At 38.9% G+C, this 18,901-nt stretch overlaps 1 protein-coding gene across 9 annotated transcripts in view; it reads left to right on the top strand.

Moving 5' to 3' along the window:
• The window catches only part of tfap2c (transcription factor AP-2 gamma (activating enhancer binding protein 2 gamma)), a 74,628-nt gene that overhangs the window by 7,106 nt on the left and 48,621 nt on the right, over nt 1–18,901 (top strand). For 6 of the 9 annotated variants that reach the window (XM_056751304.1, XM_056751299.1, XM_056751300.1 and 3 more), the window contains exons 5-7: nt 406–524; nt 1,732–1,873; nt 2,048–2,257. In XM_056751304.1, the coding sequence (XP_056607282.1) occupies nt 406–524; nt 1,732–1,873; nt 2,048–2,257 (471 nt within the window). Of the gene's footprint in view, nt 1–405; nt 525–1,731; nt 1,874–2,047; nt 3,387–18,901 lie in introns of those variants that run through there. The other 3 variants (XM_056751305.1, XM_056751302.1, XM_056751301.1) reach the window with 1 other exon arrangement.

Here is an 18,901-nt window from a genome sequence, read left to right as displayed (position 1 = left end):
CCAAAACGACAAGCAGGGTTTCTGTCTGTGTGTTTGTTTAGTGTAATTTCAAACACAGAGCGTTCATATCATTCTGTTCATGTGCTTGTTTATTCAATGCACAAATGCAAGAAATAAAATCCATGTGTTTCACCTTCGCTTAGCTCCGCCCCCCCTCTCAACCTCGGGCATTGATGCCGGACAGAATGTCATACAGAGTTGATTATATTTACTCAAGCGATGTGTGACATTAAAAGTCTAGTTCATTTGCTGTCTTTAAAAAAATATTAGCAAGATTAAAGATGGAGAAAATGAATCCCACGGTTGATTGGTCGGTCAGATTTTAAAGGCGGAGGTCTGCAAAAGGTAATTTGTGCGGTTCATTAATTTACTGTTGGCTCATATGCTGTTCATGTTATTTTAAAGGGCAAAGTCGAAGAATGGCGGCCGTTCCCTGCGGGAGAAACTGGATAAAATTGGGCTAAACTTGCCGGCCGGTCGCAGGAAGGCTGCTAATGTCACCTTACTAACAGCCCTGGTGGAAGGTAAATACATCACTCTTACCGTAAAACAAAAAGTCTGAATAACAACACAATTATATAAAAAAATCACCAATTTGCTGTGTATAAATTAACATGGTGACTTTTTTATATCGCAAACCAGTGTTTTTCCACACAATGAATCTATCCCCGCTGTGCAGATTGACCAACATAAATCTGAATGTTTTTAATTGATTTTTAATCCAATTTAAGATTCAACTGTACAAATCTCTCCTTTAATTTAGAGAATGTTGGGTTGAGTCAACCAACGGTTGGGTAAAATATGGGCATATTGGGTTTAAATGAACGAATGCTGTGTTGTCAAGTATGAGCATTTTCTAGGTCAATGTAAACCAGCGGTTGTGTTCGTCCATGTTTAACCCATTCATAGGTTGAGATAACCCGGCATTTCTTAAGTTTGTGGTTTTGTGCACAGGGACATTGTCACCCATAGTCAAGGGCGTATGCCCCCCTAACTCAACCCGCAAAGTTGAAATCACACAATAATACTCCAAAACGGCATTGTTTGCCATAGCATTAAGATTTTCTTTCCTGGAATTAGTGAACCTAGACAAACCTGAATGAGTAGACGGGGGGAGTCTGCATACTTTTGGCCGTGTAGTGTACTTAAAAAGTCTAAAGAGGTTTACAAGAGAGCGTACATGTAAGCATTCTTTACATTTTATGTCTTTAGTTTTACCTTTAACCCTAAGCTCAGTTAAACGATGAGTCATTCGTCATTAGCCTAAAGATCACGAGTGAAACAGCACCAGAGGCGATGTGGGACGCTTTTAGCATTCTCTTAATGTCACACTATCGGGAACACGGGCCGAACGCAGTAGCAGCATGACTGCAAGGCCGTGTTATTTACAGACCTTCAAAGCTGAATTAGGGCTTGTTATCACATGTTGGCCAGCCAAGAGGAGAGACTGACCTTAAAAAAGACAACTGTGAATAATGTGCGAGTCTATCAATAAGGGCTGTTAGACGCCCTCAGCTACAGGCGCTCATTAAAGACGCGCCGCGTGACCACTGCGCTCTGCAAGAGACAATCTATTCATCTCAATCCATCTCAGTGGCCCCCTTTAGCATGATTCTTTATGTGATACTGTTTTGAGTCAGCTCCGAAGCGACGGAGTTGACGTTGACTCATCTAGGTTGCTCAGTCAAAAGCTGAGTGAGTCATCCGATTCCCATACGCTCCTGTCTGCAGGTGAGGCCGTGCACCTGGCCAGAGATTTCGGGTACGTCTGCGAGACAGAGTTTCCTGCAAAGGCCATCGCGGAATACCTCGGCCGACCACACGTGGAACGCAACGAGATCAACTCTCGCAAAACCATGCTGTTAGCAGCCAAGTAAGTAACCGTTTGTTCTTCTCAAATCACGTGAAGCATCAGGGTAAGGTGGCCAAGCCCATTTTGATCTTGAGTCAAGTCATTTTGCTCGGTCCGCACCTAACGTAGCCGTAAATCTTCCTGTGAGAAACAATGGTGTGCTCTAATACTTTAACTGGTCATCTAATCTTGCAGGCAAATCTGTAAGGAGTTCACGGATTTGCTGACTCAGGACCGCTCGCCTCTGGGAAACTCCCGGCCGGCTCCCATCCTCGAACCCGGGATCCAGAGCTGCCTGACTCACTTCAGCCTCATCACCCACGGCTTCGGCTCGCCGGCCATCTGCGCGGCCATGACCTCGCTGCAGAACTACCTCAACGAGGCGCTCAAGCAGGTGGACAAAATGTACGTGAGTTCTAGCGGAGACCACTCGCAGGCCTCCTCCGACGGCAACAGTAAAGTAGACAAGATGGACAAGCACAGAAAGTGACATTTGTGGGACAGGACCGTTTGAAAGCAATAATCGCTTTTATCGCGGAATCACGTTTTTACCGGAACTGATTCGATGCTATTGTAGATTCTGTTGCCGTTTCGCTTTGTGTGTTTGTGTTTTTCTCCGAGCGTCCAGGTTAAGCTTGAACTCAATGCCCTCTTTTCACGTCTTCCAGCACTTTCTTCTCCGCAAAGACGTAAACACATTTCAAAAACGTAGCCTTCGTGAGAGCCGAGCGCCAAAGTTCCTTGTCGAGCGATCCCCGCAGGGCCACAGCACGAGCGATGTTTCAGATGAGCATCGGGAAGTCGTTTTCTCAGAGGGGAACCGCAAAGAGGAAGTTGTTGAGTTTCCCAAAGACATCAATTCAAGAGTTTATGTGGATTTTAACTATGTTTTACCGCCAATCTGGGAGGAGGAAGTCTGGTTTATGTGCGTCCTCCTCCGTGGTGCCGCACCTCCTTTTGGACTTATCGTGGATGTGATGATCTTTCAGACATTTTAACTACTTCTACGCTCAACTTCGTTGGATGCAGTGTTATAGTTGTTATGTGTGTTCGAGTGTTGTGGGCACGCGTGTGTGCGTGGATGAATGCGATTACTAAACAAACCCACTTCCACAGTGAACCTTTGCTATGTGAGAAATGCTGTTTTAAGAAAAACATACGATCTTTCGTCTGGGATGAATTCGATGAGTGTTCACGTGATGGTATCAGATATCATGCGGTTGAGTGTGCTTGCATGTGTCGTATGACCTTGTTTCGTCTTCTTCATGCCCCCACGTCAAACTAGAAGTGAAATGTTCCTTTTGTCTTTCCCCTAATGTAAATATTTTCTAATTTATGTTGTAATTTAATGGGATGTGTAAATATTGGTACAATTACGGTGTTTGGTTTAACTTTTTAAAAAGACGTGTTCAGCTTTTATAAAGGGGTTGCTTTTTTATCATATAGTGGTTAGGCTACGGGTTTGATATTCTTTCATGTGTAATATTGGTTTAAAGCTGTAGATGACATGCAGAATAAAACACAGCAGTCTCTATTTTCGTCGGCCCATTTATGACAGCGATTTGTTCACTTCACTACACGTGTTCCCGTGCCGCTGAGGCATGTTGAATACGGCCAATTCATGTGTACAAAGATTCCTATTTCAAAAAATAAATGGCAGAAACTCTCAAACCAAGTCGTTCTTGTCATTATACTAAACGTGAGCATGAACACAAATAGGTCAAGCCGAGACCTTCCGTGACATCATTCAGTCTGAAGAATGACCGAGCCAACAGCCGGCGTACCTGGATCACAGGTCCAATCTTTATTTGTTGTTGTTTGTTGTCAACAGACCGTTCTCCTCTCACAGTGCTTATCTCAAATTAGCGTGACAGCGATGCGACAGTTTCCGCATGCCGCTTTTCATATTTAAATGTTCCCCTGTAGAATTCTCAATGCGGTTTCCATTGAAGTGGCGGCAACGCTCGTGAGAGAATGCCGAGCCCAACGTTAGCATCACGCTTCATCATGAAGGCGACATGTGGTCACTTGCAAATCCAATCGTAGTTTTTTTGTCTGTAAACTAAGCATGTGCTTTCCCACTTCGTATAAAGCAGCAGATTCAGCTGGCTGATATCTCCTGACCGGTACACACACGGCTATCTCATCTCCTTATCAAAACCATCAACTCTCCTCTAGCTGGTTCTCACCACACACATCCACATCTCTGAAAATAGCGTTGGATATGAAATTGTAGGTGTGTGTGTGTGTGTGTGTGTTGAGTGACTGACTCATGCAACATAACTGACAGCCGCGCAAGTGCGAGCATCTCCCTTAGAACCTGTTGAACCAGATGTGTCACTTTGGAGAGCGCCCACAGTTACCTATAACCGCCCGAGCGTCCTCCACTTCTACTGCCGCCGCCGGAGATGTAAGCTGAGACGCAGCAGTTTTGCTTTGATGGCTGGCTGTAGGTAATTGTGGCGTTTCCTCGTGTACCTCGAAGGTGTTGATCGTTGTGAGACGTGGGTACAAATAGACACGCCTGCGCTAACGCTCTCTTCGGGCGGTCCTGCGTTGGTCGGTATACAGGGAAGGGCTGTAAAACATGTGCGACTGCACTGTGTCTCTTTATGGAGATGCACGCTGATGATGGTTGCTTACATTGGCTGCGAACCAACTCTGAAAATGGCAACAACGCTCAAGCAAACTTCATTAAAAACACGTGGAGACGAACACAGACTTATTCATGTCCAGACATTGGACCGCCATGAGAAAAAGAGCCAGTCGATCTTTGAAATAATTTATGTTTATGTTATGAATAGATTTGTTTTTTGTTTGTTTGTTCGCTGGGAATCAACCCATGACCTTTGCTCTACAGTTTGCACCGTTATAGTTCACTTCTATTTTCACAGCGTTATTTGACTTCATGTTAGATCAAAACTACATCTTTATGTTTATGAAGACCGCGTGAGACGCGTTGATGATTCGCTCGGGGGTTGTGGATGGTTGCCTGGGCGTTGCGTACAGGTCCAAGTCAAAAGATTTAACGCTTGGATATCTACATCATGATATTTTGGTCTCCAGATATCGGTGGGATTTGTTACTGTTCATTTAACTAGTACTATTATTTTTAGGCTGTTGTAACATCTTAACATCTGGCAGGTTGTAAAAACGTGTAGTCGCTCACACTTTAAAAGTTTGCCGTAGGTTCTGCAGCAGGTTTGCCAGTAGCTTACTGTAGATTTAATTACTCCTTAATATACTTTCCGATTTGTATTAAAACACTTTGACTTTATAGATTCAAAATGAGCAAGAAGAGACTGCAACATGAAACAAGCTTTTTTCTCTTGTTTTCTGTAAAAAAAGTAACTTCTTAAATTACAATAAATTTACATAACAACAAAAGTGACCCAAGATATTTAGTCTTGTTTTATCAAAGAAAAATATGTAAACTAGGTAAGTTTATGCTTAAAACTAAAATTGTACGTTAAATCTGCAGTAAGTTACTCGCAAACAGTTTTACAGTGCAGAAAAGTAACAATTAAACACAATTAAAAACAAGCTATGATATTCAGTATGATCCTCTATTGGAAAATAAACATTATTTCTCTATATGAAAATCTCAATAAATCGTTTAAATGTTAAAATAAAAATCTGCAAATATGTATTGTTTCAGAATTTTTTTCCTACCAAAATAATAATTTTTGTGAATTAGTAAGGATGGGAATTATTAATTCATTTCGCACTATTTCTTTCATTTTTAATTTGTGCAGGTTGTGTATCAAACAGCTTTTAAGTGAACAGACATAGAAAAGAGTGTAAAATGGTGTTTTATTGTGACATCTGTCTGCCACAGGGCCCTTATAGTGTGCCAACTCTTTTCTTCTTTTTCTCCTTTAAAACGTCATCTTTACAAACGCTCAGATTAATTTTTGTGCTTACATTTTGGCATTTGGCAGATGCTTTTAGCTGAGCGTGATAAAAACAACAAAGCTCCACTGACATCAAACAGTATTTCTTGTGTTTAAACTCTCCCTGTTAGTCTTGTATTTTTTCAATCCCGAGGCTATTTATATATAACAGAGAACCTTTCCGCTTTAGTTGTCTCTGACGTAACCGCAAATAGTAACCTGGTTAGTTTGGTAACACTTTCTTGCCTTCATTTCAAGACATGCGACTTGAGAACGATGGCTGTCTGGTTTGGATTAGCAGTAGTCTGCAGCGACGCTGATAGACACAGAAACTCTAAACCACTGTAACGTGTTAAACAGCCTGCGTCATGTTTCTTAACTCCAGCGCTCTTTTCCTGCATCTCTATGTGTTGAACGACAACATTCAAGCAGCTTCAGACAGAATTGAAAGGCTTTATACATTCTCAAAACAGATCTTATAAAGCAGTGTCAGGCAACCCCAGAATTCACCAAAACAGTAATAAATACTCCATTTCTGTCTTAAAATGGTCCATAAAACTGGTGATATATAGTAAAAGCGCTTAAGTCTCTGAAGCTTAACACAGAATGCAACATTATTTTAATTATTAGGCCTGGAATGTTTTTTAATTTGATCATAAAAATCAAATTGTAATTTGTGATTTCTTGTTAATGAGGAGAAAACTGCTGTAGTGTCATGCGCAGTAACTATTAAATTGAACTTCTTTTGTATTTCACTTTAAACAAAATAAATCAATGAAATAATGTGAATAAGTTTAGTTCTGTCAATTTGATGAGTAATAAGAGACCGTGACCATGGTCATTATATGTAAATAATTTCAAAACTATATTTGGTTGAAATTCAAAATTCAAAATTTTGTATTAATTTCAACGAAATCTAATAGAGTATTGTGTTGTTTTCCCTTAAAACAAGAAAAAAAATGTTTTTGTGCCAGTGTGGTAGGACATATGATCTTGTTTTTCCTTCGGAATTTATTAGAATATTAATTATATATATAATATCTTTTTTTCACAAAATTGTTTCACTACATTGTATTATTTTTTCGTTAATGAAAGCACACAATCTTACATTTGGGTTTCAAATGCATACATCTTAAAGGACATTTAAAAGAAAAAATGAAGTGCAATAAGATCATCATTTCCATCTCTTCTCTCTGCCCTTCTTCAAGTATTTGTGTGGGAATATGGGGGTCTGTGTGTCAGACACCCAAACACTAACCCACCCCCCCACTCTCGACACATATCATCAATTAGCCTCCACTATTGCTAACCGAAGCCACAGGCTCTAACCCCTCCACTGCAGACAACAGATGTCAGGATTTCTGAGGGAACTGACCACTCCAGACCACTAAACACAAAATGAAGATCTTTCTCAGAGACCACCATTACCAACCTTCCTGTGTACAAGATATCACAGCACACATTACCAGACGTATCCGGCTTAATAACAAGCATGTGTCTCTCTCTTTCTCTCTCTCTCTTTCTTTCTCTCTCTGTCCCTACTGAAACACAGCTAGTCCTGTTTATTCTTCTATAAGGGACTAAATAGCAATAATCAAAACAAGCTGGTTAGATTCTTTCTCCAGCTCTGTGTCCTGTGCCGGAGGCAGTATCAGATGCATGGCCTTGGTGCACGTCTCGATTTGTATTTTTGGCTTTTTTATGTAGTAAACATCTATAAAGTGAAATAAAATTACTCAAGAAGCAGCATTGCGTAAAACAGACTTTTTAGAGAACATATTTTAAATTGCTTATAAATCAATCGCTTAATTATTTCCTAATTGTGACCCTGGACATCGAAACCAGTCTTATGGGTCAATCTTTCAAAATTGAGATTTCAATAAATACGATTTTTATTGAGTTGTTATAATAGGACAATATCTGGTTGAGATACCTCCGTTTAAAACTCTTAAATCTGAGAGTGCAAAGAAAACGAAATATTGAGAAAATCGTCTATGAAGTTGTTAATCAGGGGCACTGTAGCAGGCCATCCACTCACAAAACAAATCAATTTGATATATTTAAGGTAGGAAATTTACAAAATATCTTCATGGAACATGATCTTTACTTAATATCGTTATGATTTTTGGGATAAAAGGAAAAAAAATGATCATTTTGACCCATACAATGTATTTTTTGTCTTTTACTAAAAATCTTTGCGTGCTACTTAAGACTGGTTTGGTGATCCAGGGTCACAATTTCTTTGTAAGTTGCTTTTGATATAAGCGTCTAATTAATGCCTAAATGTAAATTGTTTGGCATTTGAACTTTTAAGAGTTGAAAATAAATCCAAATCAGTTATTGGGAAGTACATAAAAACTTTGAAAACCGTTTTCTTGTCTTACGTTGTACGCTCATAACAATGCGTTATAAACTGAGCTGTTGGGTACGAGATTTGGCTGTAAATTTCTGACGTCTCTTGACTTGAAGACGAAGATAAAGATAAGTAGATAGTAAAAATGTACACAAGAGAAAACTACAAGGAAGATTAAGGATGGGCAATAGTTTAGATCTTGAGGTGTTGTTGTAAAAAAGAGTCAGACTGCGTCCTCTATTGATTCTGATGCTCTGGCAGCGGTCAGTCTTAATCCCACGCGCTCATATGGACCATATGCTTGATTCTCGGATGGATGCTTCTCCATGCTGGATGATCTGATGTGAATGACTGATAGTAAAACACATGTTAGTGTCACTTTCTGTATGTGGACTCTTTGTGGTAATATTGTGTTTGGCAATGACGTCATTCCAAACCTGTTTGACCTTCTTTCTTCTGTACAACACAGAACAAGTGTTTTAATGAACGGCGATCGCCAAACAACACTGAACCCCATTGACTTCCACTGTGTGAACACAAAACCACTAAGACAATTCTCAAAAAATCTTCTTTTGTGTTCCTCAGAAGAAAGAATCACATGCAGGTTAACAACCACATGAGAGTGACTAAATGATGACAGAATTTTAATATTTGGGTGTACTGTGACTTTAAGACCCCCGATGTCCTGTCTGGATGCTTATGCTACAGGTGTCTCTGATGCTTCTGTAATGTTCAGGTGAACATGTTGTTCATATTACGTGTTTCACGGCTTCAATGATTATCATGTAATCTCCAAGGCAAATTTTATCTGCCACATGAGTTTCAGAATCCGATAGACTTCGAGTGAAAAGCCAAACAGGTTGTTAGTCATAATTACACCTCCACTATCAACACCAGTGTCCAGTCCAGCATCATAAATCATACCAGAATACTAACATGACATTTCAGGCCATGTGGACTTATTTCGGATAGTCAAGGATGCTTAACTTCAAATTCTTTAGGATGAAATAAGATGAACAGTATCAGTTGAGAGGTGTACAACAGCACAGCTCAAATTTTTACGTGAGATTAGTAGGCAAAAGTCTCCATTTAAAAATGAAAGAGATCTCGTTTCTTTCCTGTACGTTATTTCATTTTACGTTAACTCCTTGAAATGTCTTATCTACCTGTAACATTATAGTGAGAGAGTTATTCAGTAAGCAAGTCAAACTCTACCGTGTTTAATACAAATGTTTGGGCGTGTTTCTAAGTAGGTTTTTCTATTTCAATGTAATTTGGCATTTATCAGGTAGAATTTCACATAAGCCCGTTTTGGCAACACTCACATGGCAAGCGTCCCAGTCAAGGGTGCGTGTGTCATTGGGATTCTGTTTGTCGGGAAACAGCGTTGTGCATTATGAACAGACATGAATGTGTAACGGCTGACATTGGTTTTTTTAACATTATTGATCACGAAATACAAAACAAATGTGGTGTGTAGTATTATGTAAGTAGTGTATGCTACTTACATAAGTAAAAAATATTTTCAACATGTATGTGCAGTATGAATTAGTATGGGACTGTACAGTTGACCATCTCAAGACTTCAAGTTTACCTTAAACAAACCACAATCCAAATGTATGCTAAGTTTGTCTTGGGATAACTGAACTACAGTGTTGGGCAAATTACTCTAAAAAGTAGTTCATTACTAGTTACTAATTACATATTCAATAGTGTTGTTAGATTTCTGTACAACTGACTCTCTTCAAAAATGATAATTGCTTATTACTTATTACTTTCTATATCATAAATCAACTTTGATTAGTTAAGTGATATATTTCTACATAAAGTATTATAAACGACTGACCAAAGTAGTACAAATGTGAGAATTAAACAGACAATTCAACTACTGCACACACATATATTACACAAAGTTTAGTTGAATAACTTCATAAGTTACTGTAATTCAATTAGAGAGAAAGAGAGAAAGAGAGAGAGAAAGAGAAAGAGAAAGAGAGACGAGAGAGAGAGAGAGAGAGAGAGAGAGACGGAGAGAGAGACAGGGAGAGGGTGAGATGGAGAGAGGGAGAGGGAGAGAGAGAGAGAGAGAGAGAGAGACGGAGAGAGAGACAGGGAGAGACGGAGAGAGGGAGAGAGAGAGAGAGAGCCTAAAGGCACAGACTAGCCTTTATGGTTCACCTAAAGGTAAACCTCATTACTCGGCCTGCCATCTCCATCCAGCTGTCTTGCATGGCTAAAAAAAGGTCTTGAGGGCTTCCGTCTTTCTGCTGATAACACACACTGATAACTGAAACCAGTTAATTGGAGGAAAGACGCAGCGATCTAAAGTAGATTGAATCTGAAATGAGCTCACGTATCAAGGGTAGACAACATCCGGTCTATCAATAGCATGAATGAATTCATCGATTACTGATCGGTCATCTCACTGTTTGGGGCATGTCGACAAACCTGAGCATGGTTTAAGAGATTGTTGAGATGTTTTGTATTCCGGAGGAGGCACTTGTGAGCTAAATGTGATCTTTTCTGAGCGAAACATTGCCATTTAATGTCATCACTGCATGTCTGAGACGTTCACTAGATCTTTTTCATCCTTTTTCTTACGTGTTTATTGACACAGAGTTCATGTTTTTGAAACTTCTCCGTAGATCTCGTTCATCCGTGTCAGCGCAGAACATCGTGTGTCGGTTCTGGGCTTTCTGGTGGGAATCGTTTGGGAGTTTTATTGGAGAACCGTGGCGTCACTCATGTGAAAACTAAAATTAGCATTGACTTTAAAGTATCGCTGTCTCCTTAAAGCTCTCACAATAAACAAAAACAACAAATAAGCACTAAAATATGCCATCTGGTGCAGTAAACATGCCACACTTTGTCGAAAACCTGGAACGGATCTTTAGACATTAAGCGTTTCCAGTCGTGAGTGAATCATCGCTCAACCGCACTCATTTCCTGTATGTGTTTATCTGGGGTGGGGGGGGCGGGGTGATGTTTGCTGTCCGGGCTTGTTTTCAGCACAAAATGCCATGGAAAGAGGTAGGGATACGTTTATTTTGAAAAGACTGATGGAAGACTGCAAAAACTGAAATTCAAACCGAAACCGATGACGTCACGTATCGAGATTTAAAGGAATAGTTCACACAGAAATAACCAATTTGTCATCGTTTTTTGCATCGTTGATGATTTCACGTAGAAGTTGCTTGAGAAATATGAAGAGCTTGTGTACACTGTACACAATTAACGTATACTTTAAGCATAAATCGGAGAAATGCTGTATTGACGTCAGTGGCGGCTGCTGATCTTTTAAAGAGGGGAAGCTCATTTTCGGCCTAAATCATAAAAATTGTCCATTTATTTATATGTAAATTCTGCCCTACGTTCCCTTTCAAGAAAATGCTCTGTAACCCATGTCAAGAGACATGGCCAGCAGTACATTTTCTTTTTCACAGCACTTCCAGTCAGACAGCTAACTTTGTCATAGCAGGAGAGCTGAAAAGACCTGTTACTTTTCTCTATCTTTTGCACTCAATCAATATTAGGTGTTGATCTGCCCTGCTGTTTAATTCTAAGTTTCCCTTCGTAAGGAAGACTTTCTAATGGCTTGGCCAAAATCAGGTCAACAACATTAGCACTATCTGCCATCGTGTGCAGTTTGCTAGCTGGCTAGTTGAGACTATATGAATTAATGAACAAACGATCTCATATATATATATATATATATATATATATATTTAACTCAACAGAAGGAAATGTGGGAATTATGTTAAACTGAAACAATGAATGTGGTGTGAAATTGTGTGAAATATACGATGAAGGTTGCAGCAGTTTGTCTTTCGACTACACGTGCAAATTCCGCGATGGGACTGAGTTGGAAATGGAGACACAGAGTGATACGCGTCATAATCTGAAGACCACGCCCACGCCCACACAACCGTCTCTTTGCATTGAAACAGAAGGCTATTAAGGTTTCTTTATGGAACCATTGAGACACAAAAGGTTCATCTAGGGCATCAAAGAGCCTTTTGAAGCACTTTTATATTTAAGAGCGTGCAACAGATTCCAGTTTTTACGAAGCAGATCTTATGGGCTTACAGAATTTCATTACTCTCTATACGCAAACTAGCGTTTTTACAGGCCATGGAAAAATGATATTTAGGTAGTGTAGGTGTAATGGTGCTTTTTTTAAAGTGTTTGCATGAGGTGAACTATACCATAGATCTGTGGTGTTTACACTGGCTTTATTTGCCTTATGTTTAGGTGCTGTTTGACGTTGTATCAGACCGCATTCCTCTGTAAAGATTTCTGGCAGTAGAAGCTGAACGATGTTGAAAAGTCTTCATGTCGCCCTGTCAGATGTGTCCCATCTTTACATGAGGGGGGAAATCATTTCTTTGTTAGATCAGCCAGAAAGATACGCCATGTGTAAATGAGAGGTATTCTATAGTTTTGATTTTAGGGGAACGGATTAAAACCAGTTAAAAACAATTACACACCGTCGAATTACTCTCTAAATTACATAGTAAGGACTTAAAACAATTATAAGACACCAAATTGTGTTACTTCATCTCCTTTTGGAGAAGATTCCAGTCAAAAGCTGAAGCGGATTTGAAAGAAGTTTTACCAAGCTCAGCTCTAGCAAAGGACACACAGAGGCTTCAAATTGATTGTGAAAGTAATGAATGATTTCCAGACATAGTTCTTTGGATGAGACAACAGAGATAATTTGGCAAACGACCCAGAATTGCCTTATATATCAACAAATGCCAATGCATTTTTCTCCAAGTTCTTAAGGAAGGCAAAGCAACTTTTTCAGACAGTTCACAATGATGGGTTGAAGATTTACAATCAGTAATAAATCTCAGAGTACCATGGTACAAAGCATCCAGGGAGGAAAGGAGATAAAGGGGCGTGCTGGTTGACCACATCCCCATAGTCCAGAACTAAAAAAATGTAGCAGACACTCATTTCTTTGTCAGCTTAAATGGAAAGCATGATTTGTTTCTGAAATCAAACCCTAATTTCATCTTTAGTTTTTTGCTAATATACTTAATATTTTAACCAAAATGTAATTTGTTATCAATGATAATATATAGACATTTGTACTCTGATACTGAATATATTTGGCTCCCCCAAGGAGCTTGAAGGACAAAGGAGTTCTGTAAAGAAATACTAGAGTTTGAAAATAGCATATATTTTGTCGTATCAACATTCAAAACCAATTTCAATGCAAAAAACAGACTGTCATGCAGGCACAGATTGTTGCTTAGAGGGAGCTATATTATCATCTGCATTGAAATCTAAATTAAAGTCAAGGCAGTTTATATATCTGCAAAATAATAATGGTTCCAATACAAATCCCTGTGGAACTCCCTTTATAATTTTCAAAACTTCCAACTGAACACCTTCCACCTGAACACATTGGGTTCTACCGTTTAAGTAATCAGTGAAAGATGAAATAACGTGTTCTGATATACCCACACATCTAAGCCTCTCTAATAATATGTTGTGATCCACAATATCAAAGGCCTTTGATGAGTCGATAAAGAGACATGCACAGTGTTGTTTAAAGTCCAAAGACTCTACAATGTAATTTAGAACTTTTAAGACAGCTGAGATGGATGACTTTGACTGAATAATAAAATAAAAATGAATAATAAAGACCAGCCAATGAGAGCACAGAATCGATGGGAACCTCAAGAAGATGATGAAATATCACTTTTACATTTTTTTAGTCATTCGCGGAAGCAGAAGCCGACTCATCATCTCATAACCAGGGCTTCATTCACGCCGCCTCATTTTCATTAACATATAAATCACTCGCGCTTGACGCGCCATTCGCGTTTGGTCTGAACACAACATAACGTTACTGTGAAATTACCACATCAAACGTGACGTGCTAACATGGATGCAGCTATGAAGCCGCCGGGTTTGCTTCAGGGAATATTTATTTTTAAGAAGCTTCCCAATAGAAACATCGACAAGACTAAGGTTGTTTGCACCTTGTGCAATGCGGAATTGGTTTAAAAAAAACACTTTCTCTCAACAGGTAGTGGTCTAGCTTTAGTTGAAACCAGTAACTTTGTATTGAGATCTAATGTATTATGGCTCCTGTATGACATATCGCTTGTTGCTCCCTCACTCTTTGTAAGTCGCTTTGGATAAAAGCGTCTGCTAAATGACTAAATGTAAATGTACTGTAGGAGCTCTTCCAGTCTCAAGTACCACCTAAATAGATAATTCCCATTGTTCACTTTGTTTTATTTCGCAAGTTTGACGAAAACCTGGAAAACTATGAACACACAAGTGAGTAAGTGTTAAAAACTTTTGACCGGCACTGTATGTTTTAAAAGTAATATACAGAGTTGGAAGCACAGTGAATAATTTCATCTTTTATGAATTTTTATTCAAAATAATTTCTCTGAAATCAGTATTTGGAATATGTCAGAGATAAATGTCTATGATGCCACAGCTGATGGCCAGATAGAGATAGAGGGAAAAGGTTGACAGTTAATCCACTGTAACGCTGCGTGGATCTGTTATGCTGGTGTGAAGTTTGCACCCACTTATTTTGCATGACTGTGTGTGAATAGACCATCATGCACCTGTGCTGAATAATAGACACAAAGCCCGCTGAGTCAAACACCCGTGCAGATAGAGAGAGAGAAAAAAATATCACAGCCACAAAACAAAGAAAACCGAGTCACAAGGTGCACAAACACAAGCAGATGAGAAGATAGAAGTAAAACAGTTATCCGGAACGACAGCTTGTGTGCAGCACGATTATAAGATAAATATCCCAAACTCTAAAAAGTACTGGGTTGTATTTGACCCATGCTGAGTAAATATTGGACAGAACACACTGCTGGATTAAAAAAATTGCCCAATAGGTGGTTATTTCAACCCAATTGAGCATGGGCAACAACCCAGCACTTTTTGTGTTATCTCATTGTTATCTCACGATATTTTATAAATCGCTATAGGCTATGAGATGGAAAAAAAGATCACACATCTCAATATAACCACGCAAATATTTGTCAAATTTCTGCAAAGCTGTGTGCTTGTTTGGCTTTTATTTCGTGCGTTTTTAAGCCTGACAGTTTGACAAGAACACGAGTGAGCGGCTAAACTGTAAAATAATTCTAATCTTAAACTGAACCCTTCAAAATTGTCCTCTCAAACGTGTTGAAAACATTTGTTATTTGTGATGTCATTTGTGTGTCACTGTCACACGTCTTCTGTTTTAAGACAGTTACTATGAAAATAACAGCTACCGCGGAAAGCGAGGCGAAAGGACCAGAAATTCAGGTTTGGAGACGTCTGGAGTCACTCCCAGTGCATCTTTCACAGGTGTGTGTGTGTTTGCAGGTAAATTCGACTTCTTTCATGTTGCGAGGTTTCTCATTGTCTTGGGTGTGAGAAAAATATCAAACTGTCCAAACGCGATGACTCACTCATTTATTCAGACACTTCATGGGTTGAGACATACAAGAACAAGGAGTGCTACTTTTTTTTTTGGCAGATGTTTAAGTGAAAGGTGCTGTGCGAGTGTTGGGAAAGCGGCTTACTGGGTGGTGGTTACACTACACGACAACAGTCGGATTGTTATTTATGTTTCTTCTGCGAACGATTATACGGAGTTGTTTTAGCAATTACTAAGAAATCGTGGTTGTCCTTGAAGTTTCTTGTGCCATTAGTATATGAAAGACGAAATAATGCCACTTAATCATTGGTGTCTGCTAATTGTTCGTAGTTGAGATTAATGATTTAAACAACCTTTAACCCAAACTTTCAAACTGCATTTGATGGCTAATTTAAGAGATTGTGCTACGGAATCTAGAAGAGGTGTGATATGTCACTTTTTTAACGATTACGCTTATGATCGCTATCTGGCAAAGCGGGAATTCTCACGGGAATTTGTAACTATAATGAGGTGTCCAATTTGTGGAAATCTGTCTGATGTATTGTCAAATGGTATCTGAAAAATGCAAAGATAAAGCCCCGCCCCTAACCATCAACGCTGTGACAGCAGATCAACACATACACATAAGATTGTACTCATACGAATTAGCCAGCTCCTAAATAAAATCGTACAAACTACATTGAGATGTGTTGGATGAGAATATTATGAGGCCCTAGCAACCTCAGAACAGTGGTTCTCCAACTGTGGTACGTGTACACTAGTGATAATTGAAGAGACCCCCGTGGTATGAGGTGACATGACAGAAAATTTAAAACTATATATTAATTTACATTTCGGGTTTTAAATACAATTTCAAGTGTTTAATATGCCTACATGATTGATAAATACGGAATACATCTCAGCCTATGTGCAATTTTAAATAGTTGTATAAATTATTGTTGTTTATTTATCATTGGTCGCTTTGACAAGAGCCTCTGCAGTAAAGTGTAATGTTGGGTTCACACAAACGCGAACAATCGCCTTCCACAATCTTTCTTACTTTATTATTATAAGATTTCGTTATTTTCGCTTGTGTTATTCGCACAGCCTGCTTAGAGTTTGCGTCTATAAGCGTCTTTGCATTGACTTTGTATATAATTTAGTGAACCCAGTGTAAATCTCTGTCATATACAGCTGTTCTCTTGATGGTAATGTATACGAGTATGTATTTATCTTCTGTGTTGAATATTCTTTCCACAATTTTTGTCTTTAATATAAGTTTGAAGGGTTTTCTGCAAATCCCCACAAAGTTAATAAATCCCCCATAAGAGTTTACAGAGACCTTTTAACAGTGCACTGACGTTACAGAAAAGTGTTTTGTTTCAACTATTACTACTGACTAACTTGAAAACATGGAAAAACATGTTCTTTAGTTTGAAAACAGCTGGCAAATAAAGTGTTTGTATTATTAATAATCCATTAGAATTGGAGGATGAGGTGTAAAGAGAAAGATTCACAGTTCTGCTTTTAATTTAAGTCTTTATTCATATGATTTTCCATGGTGGTCATAAGGTGGTACTCCGAACAACAAATTTTATTTAAGGATCCAAAAAGTTTGAGAACCGCTGCCCTAGAAGACCTTGGAAATCCCATAGCAACCATTCTAAACATCCTCATGCAGGCCACACTCTTTCATTATTCACGTTTATGACCGACCGTGTGTCTTTGGTACTCTGTTAGCGTTGTAAATAGCTGGTGAAGTATGCAGCTTGCGAGTCGGTCGGGACGTCAAGCTGTGACATGTTTTGCTGTAGTCTGCTGAATTCACAACAGTAGGTTTAATAAGGCACGATGCGTAACCCTTTACAGGCAACACGAGGAACGCAAAGCCATTTAATCTCACTTCATAAACCCGAAGGATTTGCAGAACGAGAGAATACAAATGTCACCGGATGTTTCCAATGCATTAGGTGAGGTTTAATCCAGGTCCAAGGCGTTGAACTCTTATTGAAGTTGAGATGATAGGGGTTACACAATATCCGTGGGCTATTGATGAGCATCACCTAGACATTGGTGAGACATCCCTGATTGATGAGAATCACTTTAGATGCATTAATCACATTTCATGACTCATTCAGAATGACGGTGAATTAATCATCAAGACTTTGTAGTTTTTGGTCACTAATAGACATCGCTTGAGGTTAACAAGTGGGTTGAAATAAGTAAAAACATTGATCAAATTACTACTGTAAATAATGTGACTCAGACCATAACATTTTATTAACGCGTAAAATCAACTCAGGCGTTTCACCATCATGAAATTCCATAAATTCCTGACAGCAATGTTTCATTTTTTCACTTACACGTGGTTAAAATAACTTGAAGATGAGACATCTTTACCTGACACGCTTCAAAGAAAAATGACACGAAGTAGATTCTGGCGTTGATAAAAACTGCAGCATGTCAGTATTGTTGTTAATTGTAAATGACCTTCGGTCTTTAGCGTCTCTGTGGTTGGCGTGAAAGCTTATCTCAAAGACTCCAGAATGCTACGCTAGGCTACGCTAACAAACTCTGTCTTGTGTTCTTGGCCTAAAAGCTGAAATGACTCAAAATCAGTGTGAGACAAGATCGGGTCAGTTAAAGCCAAAATGAAGGTGATCTAGTCTGTGTGTGTTGTTGGGGGTAGGATGAAAGACAGCAACAAAGGCCGGTCGGGTGGGGGGGAGCTGCATGTTCATGCATAAACATCCTGCGGCCAACATGAGTCGTCCTGAGAAATATTTATCTTTACTGGTAATGCAAAGAGGCAGCCGAAGCCTTCATCTGGCCCTCAGCCATTTTCACAGAATCAGGGGCGGAAACGGGGCACGGAGATGGAGAGAGAGAGAGTGTGTGTAGGCTACATTAATGGGCAAATGAAGGCGTCATGAATCAGGGCGTCTCTTTGCCATTGTGATTATGAGGAAAATGAGGCACAAATAGCATTGATATATCAGATAAAGAGAGATTATCCAGCCAAAGATTTTGCTTGGGAGTGTTTATAATAAATGCAAATGCTGGAGCTTTTAATGTTTTTAATGTTTTGGTAGTTAAAGAATGTGTCAAGAATGTCAAATTCAATGCAGTTTTCACAGTTTTACATTCTTGCAAAGCAGCTTCACACACCTTAAAAAACATACCTTACATGTGTCCTCTGTTGTGACCGCAAAAACATATATTTTAAATATGTTTATATTATTAATATTTAGAATTATAATTTAAAAGAGCGATTTATCTTCATTGTAAGATTTTTTATTTTTTCTACTGTCACACCATAGGACATCAAATTTGTCAACTACCAATATAGTTAAAGTAAATAAATATTTTTTTTTATCTAGAAATATATATTAAATTCTGTGCTATTTAAA

The sequence above is a fragment of the Triplophysa dalaica genome, chromosome 6 (assembly GCF_015846415.1).
Source record: "Triplophysa dalaica isolate WHDGS20190420 chromosome 6, ASM1584641v1, whole genome shotgun sequence".
Classification (NCBI taxonomy): domain Eukaryota; kingdom Metazoa; phylum Chordata; class Actinopteri; order Cypriniformes; family Nemacheilidae; genus Triplophysa; species Triplophysa dalaica.
Note: the sequence above shows the minus strand (reverse complement) of the source record. Positions and strands in the feature narration are given on the sequence as shown.